The 12,140-nt window shown below is 38.8% G+C and overlaps 3 protein-coding genes across 7 annotated transcripts in view; 2 read left to right on the top strand and 1 right to left on the bottom strand.

The window, feature by feature from the left end:
- tmem178bb (transmembrane protein 178Bb) overlaps positions 1-562 on the bottom strand; it is a 122,946-nt gene extending 122,384 nt beyond the window's left edge. The window contains exon 1 of the mRNA XM_026327024.1: positions 181-562. Within this exon, the coding sequence (XP_026182809.1) occupies positions 181-562 (382 nt within the window). The remainder of the gene's footprint in view (positions 1-180) is intronic.
- Positions 563-6,120: 5,558 nt separating this feature from the next.
- Positions 6,121-9,252, top strand: mrps33 (mitochondrial ribosomal protein S33). Of its 4 annotated transcripts, none has more exons than XM_026326326.2 (3): positions 6,121-6,310; positions 7,957-8,176; positions 8,468-9,252. In XM_026326326.2, the coding sequence occupies exons 2-3, from the start codon at positions 7,962-7,964 to the stop codon at positions 8,571-8,573; spliced, it is 321 nt and encodes a 106-aa protein (XP_026182111.1). In that variant the 5' UTR covers positions 6,121-6,310; positions 7,957-7,961; the 3' UTR covers positions 8,574-9,252. The 4 variants fall into 4 exon arrangements, with proteins under 4 accessions (XP_026182111.1, XP_026182110.1, XP_026182109.1 ...); XM_026326325.2 differs by having other exon boundaries at positions 6,122-6,310; positions 7,960-8,176; XM_026326324.2 differs by having other exon boundaries at positions 6,122-6,310; positions 7,952-8,176.
- A 593-nt stretch (positions 9,253-9,845) lies between these two features.
- The window catches only part of braf (B-Raf proto-oncogene, serine/threonine kinase), a 41,758-nt gene continuing 39,463 nt past the window's right edge, over positions 9,846-12,140 (top strand). For both annotated transcript variants that reach the window (XM_026326624.1, XM_026326623.1), the window contains exon 1: positions 9,846-10,006. In XM_026326624.1, the coding sequence (XP_026182409.1) occupies positions 9,851-10,006 (156 nt within the window). In that variant the 5' untranslated portion in view covers positions 9,846-9,850. The remainder of the gene's footprint in view (positions 10,007-12,140) is intronic.

The raw sequence follows: 12,140 nt of genomic DNA, 5'->3' as shown, positions 1-12,140 counted from the left end.
AGACAGTGCAGCTCTGCATACCTTTGGACAACATTTGCTCCCATATAGAAAGGAAACAGCTGTTCTTGTTCATCGTTTGATCAAACGACGAATCGCCCCAAAGTAGCCTGATTGAATTTCTAATGACATGTGACATGGTGTTTTTACAACTAATTTAGCATTTCGACCTTTCATTCTTACCTTTCCGAATGAGATCTTCGATTTCTTGGTCGAAGCCAAGCCGATGACATTTCCTCCACAGCCCCATGTTGGTCGAGTTATACTGCCTGCTGCACTCATCCGCGGCGCTCATGGCAAACAGCTGCCGCCGGTTCCGGGCCAATAGCAGCTTCTCCTTCCAGCGGGGCAAGCTGCTTCTGCTGGCCCGCAGCGGAAGGCTGTTGTTGGGGATGTAGATAAAACCCGGGTCCTTGCGACGGCTGGAAAAGCTCCTGCACCTCTCCCTGTACCTCCTGGCGTCTGTCTCATACCAGTGGTCAGAGCACATCGCCACAGCCAGCATGCCCAGGGCGCAAAGAGAAAGAGAGAGCCCGGCGTAGAGCAGTAACTTCCCGGCAGCCATGCTCGTTTGTCACAGCCGCATCAGCACCTCGACAGACGGACAGCTCCTCGGCGCCTACTAGTTTAGCTCACATTACCCATAGGAGCGTCGGGGCCATAATCGAGAAGGTGATTATCTGCAAACAGAAGGCAAAGGTTTCCAGTGACACAGCTCACTGGGCAAATCAAAATGTTAAATCCCCGTTTTCCAGCGTTTTTCGGCTACAAAGTGCCCACGTCTTGTCCTGGGTGCGTGGCGCTGCAGCAGCTCGGCTTATCTCAGCCCCGGATCCTCAGCATCCATCTGTCTGAGCAGGACGACACCAACATGCACAGCATTCAGGCACTTAAGTCGTTAGTCAAGCACATACTAGGCTGTATTTTACCCAAAACACCCTTCATGCATAACCCACCTTCTTAAATAAACGTGAAAGACAAAATCGTGCTGCTGCATTTAGCGGAAGTCTAGTTGTAACAAATGCAGTGTCATGCTAAACCAGGTCCGGGCATTATGCGAATCTTAATGAAGTAATCCACTTAATTTTGATAGTGTGAATGTACCTGATGTGTCCTAACGTAGCTGTGTATGAAGACCGCAGTCCATCAGCAGCAGGAGAGCAAGGGATCAGCCAGCAGAGTCAGCATCCACAGCACGTCTGATGTAATGACGGCAGCTGCTACGGAGCAGACCTGTCCATGGACCATGCACCAGTAGCTATGTCTGGCGGAGCCCCGTGTTAGCTTAATGAGCTACATTATAAACTGAAAAAATAATAGCCCTAAAGACTTAAAATTTTGCTTACATTGTTTTATTGCTGATCTTATAAATAAATCTGTGCTTAACCAAAGCCTAGTGTGAATTAATTTTTAACTGCACCTGATCATTTTTGCTGTAGGGCCCATTACAGCAGCTTTCCAGGGCTCTACACAAAATGTTAGTGTCTTATATTTTGTGTGAACCACAAAGTTTGGTAGTTTGTTGTTTTTGTTTTTTAAAATTTCACAACAGTTGTTACTATTTCTTAAAGTTATACCACAACCCTCTTACCAGGCTCACAGTGACATCCCTGGAAAACTGTAAAATAGTGTAAAATGAGAAAATCAGCTGCTATCAAGTTTTTAAAAATTATTGAGATTTTAACATTTAAAAGCTGAACTAAGCAGCTTCATCAAGCTCTGATACAGATTCCCACATGTATGTTAACAATGGATCCATTGACTCTGTTTGGTCAAACCTGCCACTATCAGTGACAAACCTATACAAAACTATCACCAACCCTTAACCTTTTCTAGGACTATGACATTTCATTTACTCCTTTAGCTATTTCTTTTCTACGTCACAAACTTAGCAAATTAAATAAGCCTCTGCTTATGACAGAGTTGTCCTACTGCCCTTTATTCATTTTTACCCTCTCTTACCAGAGCCTCAGTTGTAAGTCAGTGTTCATGCCTTCTTTATTTCCTGTGTTTCCTATGAGGCAGGATCTTTTTGCTGTGGAGGTGAAGCTTTGAAAATGTCCAGAAGAATCTCTTGGCTTCAGATTTCTGTTTCTTCATATCTGGCGCCCTCTTATGTTAACATCTAGGTGCCTTTTACCATATAGTCTGCATTACATTTGTTGCTCTTACTTTTATACAAAAATGTCTATCTTCATGGACATTGATGAATAAACCACCAAATAAAATAACATCTTTAACAGTCATGTTTTACATAGGAAGAATTAATTATATTATAATATATAATTGTAATTATATTATAATGATGTAATAATGATGATATATTATAGATGTGTGTTTTAAACTTGTTCTTTAAAAAAGACCAGGCAGGTTATGCAAAGATAGGCTCTATTAAATTAGATTGAATCAAAATTTATTTGCATAGCATTTTTCACAAGTTGACCAAAGGGCTTCACAGAAATGGAGATTATAACAAATATACAACACAAAACAGAGCTAGATAATTTGCAAGGTGAGGTGATTACCAAAAATAATATACTCAGGTCCAACAGTGAGTGAAGCTTCTTTAAGTAGACATGTAAAAGAACAACATTTAAATCATAGGTTTCAGGTAGGCTACTGCATAACTTTAATCAAAGGAGAAAAGGAAATTTTGTATAAAGACAAAAGAGGTCAGTCAGGACACATCAGTCTCAATGTCAAGAGTAGAGTTAGTAGCTAAGCAAGCATTCGATTTTTTACTGACAAAATAGTCATGAAACATTTTCCAGAGGACCCACAAGACATAGAAAAAGAACAAGCTTTTAGAGTGGGTTGACAAAGTTATTTATTCATGTCACGAAGATATCTAAAACAACAGGAAAATAGTCTGCGATACCAACATCACAAGTGTAACTAATGGAAACAGAGAGTTCACATCGATGTGGGTTGTCAGGGTTGGTGGTTGTGTTAGTGTGCTAATGTATTGTTTCTCTCTTCCTGCAGAGAACTGGTGAGAGAGGTATGGTAGAGCGGCTGATCAGGTGCTCTACATAAGCCACACTTCCTTAGTCTTCAGTGTTGGAAGATTTACCCATCTCATTCGTTTGGGCTTTGTGGTGCATGCTGCACAGTTTCCTCTTCTGTCTTCAGTCCTCAGTCTACTTTACACGAGTGTTAGATAGTACCTCATTTATTGTTATCTTCAGTTTCTTTGGTTTGTTAAATAAATAATTTGTTCTTTTTCCGGTCTCCATGATCTCTACATGCACGTCCACAAGAATGTTTCGAACTACAGTCTCCAACACAAAGGACAAGTTCACATACAATACACTATAGACCGTCCTGGCTTCCTCAAATATCTGATATTTTATTGTTAATCTACCATCATTTGCAAATGAAATTCTGAGCAGTGTGAAGGCATTGGGTTCATGTACATTTGCCTCCTTTTACTTTTTAAAAATAAATTAAAAATGAAAAAGCTAAGCAAGTTTATTTATATAGCACAATTCATACACAGAGGAATTCAAAGTGCTTTATAGAAATAAAAGACAAGTTAAAAGTACATATGCAAAAGTCACAACATGAAACGGTAAAGAGTAAAAAATTAAAGGGACTGAGTGCAGATAAAATACTTTAGATAAAACACTTTCAGTTGTGATATGTGACGTTGCCAGAGATCATGCTTGTCTAACATCATCACGAAGACTATTCCAGATTTTAGCTGCATAAAACTGAAATGGTGCTTCTCCATGTTTATTCCTGATTCTGGGTACGAGCAGAAGGCCTGTCTCTGATGTTCTCAGAGTCCGAGATGGCTCATATGGCACCAAAATGTCAGAGATGTAATGTGGTGCTGAGCCATGAAGAGACTTAGCAGTGCTGTTTTAAAGTCTATTCTCTGAGTGACAGGAAGCCAGTGCAGAGATCTGAGAACAGGTGTAATGTGGTTGTACAACACAAATCGTAATGTGGGTAAGCCCAGAAAAGTCCAACATGCTATATTATAAAATTTGGTTTCTTTAGAAATGTTCAGAAACTATGGCTTAGAAAAAAGTTAAAGATTTTTTTAAGATTAATCAGGGTTGGTCTTCCTTAACTGCACCCCGAAACATAATATTAGTCTATATTAAAATGACTAGGCAACCGTATAACTCCAGTTTCGAACTACAGTCTCCAACACAAAGGGCAAGTTCACATACAATACACTATAGACCTTCCTGGCTGCTCTTTATCAAATATCTGATATTTTATTGTTAATCTACCATCATTTGCAAATGAAATTCTGAGCAGTGTGAAGGCATCGGGTTCATGTACATTTGCATCCTTTTACTTTTTAAAAATAAATTAAAAATGAAAAAGCTAAGCCAGCCAGTTTTAACTAATAGAATAAACAAAATTTTGTCCATTTAGGTAATACTTTCTAAATTATAAATCATTAAAATGATATACTACTAAGGGTCAGCACAGTGGTTTGGAGGTTAGCACTGTTGCCTTACAGCAAGAAGGTTCCTGGTTCAAAACTCAGCAGGGGCCTTCCTCTGTGGAGTTTGCATGTTCTCCCCATGCTTGCATGGGTTTTCTCTGGGTACTGTGGTTTCCTCCCAGAGTTCAAAAACATGTTGATTGGTGATTCTAAATTGCCCATAGGAGTGAATGTGTGTGGTTCTTCTATATGTGGCCCTGCGATGGACTACAAAGTTTTAGAATGTTAGATGTTTTTGCCTTTTTCTATTTGTTCTAACTCAGTATTTGGTGTAGCTGATTCATTGGACATCTGATGTGGAGTGCACATTAAACACAGGATTTACTGAATGGTTCCAAACATTTATTCATGATTTCAGGCATATGGATGGATGGATGGCTTTGTCTATACAAGAAGAAAATATTCTCATTACATACTCATTACAATTCAGTAATTAAATAAATAAGAACTTGAATAAAAAATAAATCCAAGTAACACAACTTATTTTCACTCACATCATGAATGCATTCATCATCTCTTCAATATACTGCATGTCAAATCAAAATATTTGACACTTGGCTAAATAGAAATAAAAATAATATGTAATGCAACACAAATAGTCTAATAGACAATTGTACAGACATGTCAAACAAATGCATTCAAATGCAGTACAGATAAGGAAACTCAACATTATAACTTACATCAGTTCTCTTTGTTCTGCTTTTATAAACACATTGTTTGTAGGGAAACAAAAGGATCTGCAGGCCTGAGGTGTGGTTTTATACCTGACCTATAAAGTGAGTAGGGAGAGGCAGTTTAATGCAAATTCACCTATACAGACTTGAGATTTAACACTAAGTTGAAAAAGGAAAGGATACAAATGCACATGAATCGTGTTACAAAAATCATCTTAATTTAGTAAATGTAAATGTAAAAATTGACCAAACTACTCAATTTTTAAATTACAATTACATTTTGACTGGTTCTAAATATTACATCTATTGAGTGGTATGAGACAATACAAAAAAGTATTAGTAGTTTTCCCTGTCCAAAATTCTATATATTTTATTATTCATACATTTTGAGTAGTAAAAGCTCAAATTGCAGAATTTAATGGTCCTAGTTTAATTTTCAGATCTCTACCAATACATTTTGAATAGTAATAATGAGAATAATTAGGAGGGCATTTTTGGATATACAAACTGAATTGTAGATAAGCTATAACTTTTTGAAACATTTACAAGAAATCAAACATTTACAGTCTCGATCCCTATATTATATCTCTTTCTTTGGTTAGGCCATATATATGTTATATGGTGTATCTGTTCGACCTGTCCTTAGAATTTACTGTTCTGATTTTATTTTTTTACATGAAACTCTAATCATTCGAAATGTACGTTAAAAATACACCTTCTTGAGAAGCGGAACTTTCTGCAAAATCTGTCAAACCCACGGACCTATTAAGAATGACGGACTTCTTGCAGCGCTCGAATACATAAACAGTATCAGTCAATAGAGATCAGTAAAGACACATGGTTAATTTTACGTTTTTAATTGTAAGTTTTAATATGGGTTTATATATTGTATATATATTTATATATGTAACTATAATACAACGTGTCGTTAGAAAATAAAATAAGAAACAGGAAGTGAAAGCAACTGACCAATCAGCCCTCCGGAAAATATGTCATGCGCGAAGGTACCTGGGATGGCAATATGGCGTGTGAAGGTTAACGCTAGCTCAGATGTTAGAGAAGTTTGAGTTATACTTGTCTTTCAGCTAACCTTGGTGTTAAGTACGTTTTACTGACGGCCATAAGGTGTTTGACTAAATACTACTGTGTGCTTCCTCAGAGTCGACCGAGTCAGGTACGAAACCACATTACTACCGTTCAGAACTGAAAACATGGACATTCTCCAGATTGACAACATGGTCGCCTTTAACGTTAACGTTACATTTTTGACTAAAAAAAAAACTCCAATAAAAAGTATGAGTAATATTTTTAGCAGTCGTAATTCCAGTTTGATATGATTACATCAATTTATTTAATTATGTATGGTTGCAATTTATTTTAACTATCTTTTCAGATAACGTTATGTAATGTTGAAATTCTTTCGGGGGAATAACTTATTACTAGCTGAAATGGTACATCCCTGAAACTGGAGCTATGACTCGTCACTTTACTAGAAATACCTTGAATTTATAATATTGCTAGTCAAAATGTCGTTCAAGACATATAGAAACTACATATAGATATCTTGTACAAATATGTTATTTTAAAATACTATCCCAATTTAATACACTCTACAGTTGAAATTTGACTAGTTTAAGTTAATTAGCTTTCCATATATGTTTAGGTATTCTAAGCCAGCAGCTAATGTTGTCAGCTTTATGTGTGCATACTGACAGATAAGTAACAAGAAGTTACAGCACCGAAGAAAGTTTATGGTCTTTAGAAATAGTTTCTCCGAAACATAGTTTGTCCACCAGAGAGCACTAACAGATTTATTATTATGCTGTCCTATATTCACCAATCAGCCATATTAGGACCACCTGCCTAACACTACATACACAGGAGTCAGTGCAGCAGTAGGTTGTGGGAGGCACTTGTGTCACTCTGCAGCTCACTGTGCATCTTCTGTGAATCTGTTTGCTTTCATAGTTTTACTGTTAGGAAGAGAACACATTTGTCCACCATGCAGGTTAAAACAAGTGTGAAAGTGAGTGAAACATCAAAAGGTGTGAAAACTGTGATCATAAGGACAAGTTAGAGATCATTTTTTAAAACAAATTCAACATTCTTCCCACTCTAGTTGTGATATCACCATTACAGCCACTGAATGTTTCTCTTAAGAGAATGCTTCTTCTTTCCCTTTCGGCTAAGTCCAATTCAGGGTCGCCACAGCGGATCCATTGATTCGCATTGTGGATTTGGCACAAGTTTTACGCCGGATGCCCTTCCTTACGCAACCTCAGTATCTGAGGATATCTCTTCAGAGACTAATGTACATTATTCCAAACACTGCAAAAAAGATTCAAACAAAATGGGACTTTCTTGAAAAGTGTTAATGAAATTTGAAAGTTTAATTGACAGTAGGTTAACCTCATCATCAGTTAGCCTTGGACACCCATGACTCTGTCTGTTTACTGTTTGTGACTCCTTAGACAATTTTTGTTCGGTGCTAACCACTGTAGACTGGGAACACCCAACAAGATCTGTAGTTTTGGAGATGCTCTGACTCAGTCATCTAGCCACCACACTTTGGCCCCTGTCAGAGCCACTCAGATCCTTACACTTGCCTGTTTTTCCTGCTTCCAAAACATCAACTTTGAGGACTTCATGTTCACCTGCTGCTTAATATACCCAACACATTGGCAGGTGCCACAGTAAAAAATTAATGATGTAATGTGCACACCAAAAAAAAAGTTCAGTAGCTTGAGTCCTGTCTTCAGTCAGTGTCTCATACATGATATGAAAATATGAAAACCTTTTTCTTCATTGTATTCAGTTCAGCAGACATGGCCGGGCTATCCACTTATGCTGTGCGCATGGCCAGACTGAGTGCACAGATCTTTGGAGAGGTTGTGCATTCGACAGACTCCAGATCTATGAAGGTGGTCCAGCTGTTCCGGGAACCACCTATGGCCAAGAGGAAGGAGGTGTATGACTGGTACCCACAGCACAAGATTTACTACGCTATGAGTCAGAAGCTCAGGTTCATGGGCCTGTTCAGGTACATTAGAAACTGCTCACCCATGCTGAAATGTTGACACAGGTTGGGATTTGTGGCAAAGGCATATGCACAATCTTTAGCAATAATTAATTTCAATTACTTTATGTATTTTCCACACTCCATAGAGCTACTAGCCACCAAAATTATTGATACTAGTTTTCAACCGTTTTTTAACAGTGATCAAAAAAGTGCAAATATTTCTGTTAAGAAGAGAAACTCTGGACATTATTGTGGACTTAACCCTAAACAAATGTGATACAGATTTTAATAATGTTTTACTGTCCTTCTCAGAGATGAGCATGAAGACTTCAAGGAAGAAATGCGTCGTCTGAGGAAGCTAAGAGGAAAAGGGAAACCAAAGAAAGGAGAGGGGAAGAGAGCGACCAAGAAGAAATGAGCTGCAGGCTTTACTTTTTTTTTTTTTTTTCCCTTCTTCGATGAAGGCAGACAGTAGTGGCCTGTGCAGATTGGTCTGGTTATGACTTATCAGTCTCTAGGTGTAAAGCTTCATCTTCTGTGTGAACAATAATAGCCTACATTATTTAAGGTCAGCATTACACATGAAATATTTTCATCTGTGTGTGTTGTACTGAATTCCAGCCAATTGTTGAACAGTGATCTCTTGCATTTACATTGCCAGGGATGAAATGATATGGACCAAGAAACAGATGCAGATGTGACATTCTGGATTCTACAGTAACAAGCTGACCATGACTATATGAGAGAACATAGAACAATAGATCTGTGGCCTTTTAAAAATTCCAGATTAGATTCCATGGATTAAAACTATTTTTGGTACATTGCAGCTGTATCTCATGTCAAATTGGGAGATGATAGGTGGTGCTACCTTACCTGTACTGGAATGACTAAATGATGATATCCTTTGTGTTTATTTAATAAGACAGATTCTGCATTTCATCACTTCATCTGGAAACCTATTATGCATGAATGGTCAAAGTAATAATTTGAAAATATCTGTTGGAGGGGGCTGAATGAAATTACAGTGAATGATCGAGTGCTAGCTCCACCTGAAGGAAGGTTTCTGTGCAATAAATGGTTCTTGGATTTCTTGAAAACTTGTGTATTTATATACTGTTTTGAAACTGATTTTAAGAATACAAATCCATCAAATATGAGTGATGTCTACCATTTTATATTAAGTAATCTTGTTTGCTATAATTAGTGAACTTGGTAGAAATGAATTTACTTGTGTATTTGGGTATTCTGAATGTGCTGAGGTTTCATATAAGGACAAGGGGAACACTCCACCCAGTAATTGGACACTATAAGACTTGTCAGGTGGTAAATAATAGATTAGTGATAAAAATAACAGAATGTAGTGGGGAGTTAATATATATACTGTATTAACCATGTTTTGCTATGTAAGAAATATGTGAATAGACCGGAATCCAAAATATTTTGTAATGATTCCATTTTCAGCCCCCATATTACATCGCAGTCGTTTGAGGTTTCCACTGGAAATTGTTATAATAATTAATAATAATCATAATTTCTGCGCCAAGTTAACAGTAACGTTCATAGTTCTGTATTTCCTTGCAGTCCAAAGCTTTGGGAGCTTTGTTCTGCCGTCCTGCGTCTCTGTCTCCCCCTCCTGTCCTCGACACCAGCCTGCGTTTCCCTCATTATTTTCCACTCAGTTTCTCGCAGTTTAAAATGGCGGCGTTGAGCAGCGCCGAGACCCCACCGCCCGTCTTTAACGGAGACACCGCGGAGCGCGAGCCGGGCAGGGAGCGGGGCCTGGAGGAGTTGGGCGCTGGGCTGGACTCCTCCTGCTCGTCGGGGATCCCCGGAGGTCCGCAGGATGAGGAGGTAAGCGCTAAGACACGGCGGGGTAGCGGTTCGAGCTGGCGAGGCAAGGGGGGACACGGATCTCCGAACGAATGTAATTGGATGTAACGTTGAATCTTCAGGAAACACCGGCTGTAACATGGATTGTGGGGGGTGACAGTGCAGGGGGAGACGATACACTATAAATGCAAACGAACAATTGAGCGCCAGGCTTTTCGAAACCCTAGGCTCGTCCAACGGAGAGAAATGCGACAGACTACTGCGAACAGGCGGGGAAGGTTTTATTCGGCGAAGGCTGCGTTTATTTCGGGCCTGTTTTATTCCATTCGCTCCTGGCTTCGTCTTCCAGGCTCACTGCGGCTGCAGCCCCGTGCTCCAACAGAGCACACACAAACACACACACACACACACACAGTATTGTTGACACAACAAAGGCACGCAATTACACCGCTTTCTGATGCATTGTAGTGGATTCTAATGTACCTAGAGTTTCATTTTACCACTTCACAGCCGCGTTTCATCTCAAGGTGGTGATGATGATGATGATGATGATGATAATGGTGGTGGTGATGGTGATGATTATGATTATGGAGGTGGAGGTAGAGGTGGAGGTGGAGGCTCAAGTCGTGCTTGTTTTTTCTTTGTTTTTTGTTTAGGTGAAATTTAGATACATAGGCTGCGTATATTACAGGCCCTACAGCCACCACCCGCACATTCACACACACACACACACACACACACACACACACACACAGGCAGAGAGAGGCAGAACCAGGCTCATTTTATTCACAGTGACCATGTAGGCTAGCCTGAAAAAAGATGTTTAGTCTGCAGGTCAGAGTCCTCACTGCTGGACCATGACAGCAGACTAAATCACATTAGCAGGAAAGTTCATAATATTTAATATTACAACTAATTTCACATGTTCTATGTCTACACTTAAACAGGGAAGATCTCTATTGATAAATGTCTCATTCTTTGACCTTTCTGTCTCAGACTCAAGTAGAGCTGGCCTCTTTTAATATTCAGAAATTTTCATCACCACAGCAGATAAGACATTTTTTTATCAATATGTCAGTTTGACAATGGCATAATATGGTCAGGTCTGTGTCATGTCATTAGTGGATGATTTGATAATCTCTAGGTCTTCTCTATCATTATTTTATTGTTTTTATAGCAGGTCTCATGGCACAGCTGCTATGATTGGACTGCATTACAGTTCATTTTATGACATTGTAATGATCATTAATAAGTTTGTCTCAAACAACAGCTTGTCTCTCTTAGATATGTAGGTCTCCCTCCCTCTTTATCTCTAATTACACACATAGACAAAGTCAAATGCAAATTAAATGCAAAATAACCATATTTTTAAGTGAAAGGTCTATAATAGGCATTTCCAATTACAATTTCAGGCTTCAGAGGCACAGGCCAACCTGGCACTTTAAGATAACAGAACAGGAAAAAGAGCTAGGGTCACGCGTGGCTCACAAACCTAGTAGACACACATACACATACACGCACACACACACACGTTAGAATCAAGTAGTAGGAGCAGGCATATGGAGACATGTCACATTGCTCAGCGCGCTTGTCAGGATATGCATATGGAAAAGGGTGCACAAATGGCTTCGTTTGAATTCAGGAAGAGGGTCACTTGTGCTGTTTAATGGTGACCTTGGTGAGCAAGGCAGACCAATTGGCTTTTGAGTCTTCAGTTGTCGACCTTATCGCTACACTCGCAAGCCTATGGAATGCTTTTATAATTAACCCTCATGAACATGACTGAGCTATAGAGGGATGATTTAAATGTGGTGATAATGTTTCAAACACCTTTAAAGTGCACTCCATTGTTTTGAGCATTTCCCCTCCATAAAGTTATGGGACTCACAACAGATAGATTAAGAAGTTGTATAGAGACTAGGATATTGGGACTTCTTATTGCTATGAGCCAAGCTCCAAAAATATAGTTTTTTTTTTTTTGGTGGTCAAACCTTTTTTGTTAACCCAATTTTTTTTCCTAAATTTTATGGCCCCAGTTTTAAAATGAGTTTGCCAATAAATTTATGGGCTGCATCTCAAAAATCAGTCCATGTTTACTATATAGGGTACTACAGTTAACCTCCAATATTTTAAGTATTTGAATTCTACATGTGTA

Source organism: Mastacembelus armatus, chromosome 23 (genome assembly GCF_900324485.2).
Source record: "Mastacembelus armatus chromosome 23, fMasArm1.2, whole genome shotgun sequence".
NCBI lineage: Eukaryota > Metazoa > Chordata > Actinopteri > Synbranchiformes > Mastacembelidae > Mastacembelus > Mastacembelus armatus.
This window is presented reverse-complemented; position numbering and strand designations above follow the sequence as displayed.

Bases quoted from the DNA above. Each gene is read 5' to 3' on its own strand.
- mrps33 (XM_026326326.2), top strand. From the start codon at position 7,962: ATGGCCGGGCTATCCACTTATGCTGTGCGCATGGCCAGACTGAGTGCA. The intron at 8,177-8,467 runs GTACATTAGAAA...TGTCCTTCTCAG, and splicing joins AGGTTCATGGGCCTGTTCAG to AGATGAGCATGAAGACTTCA.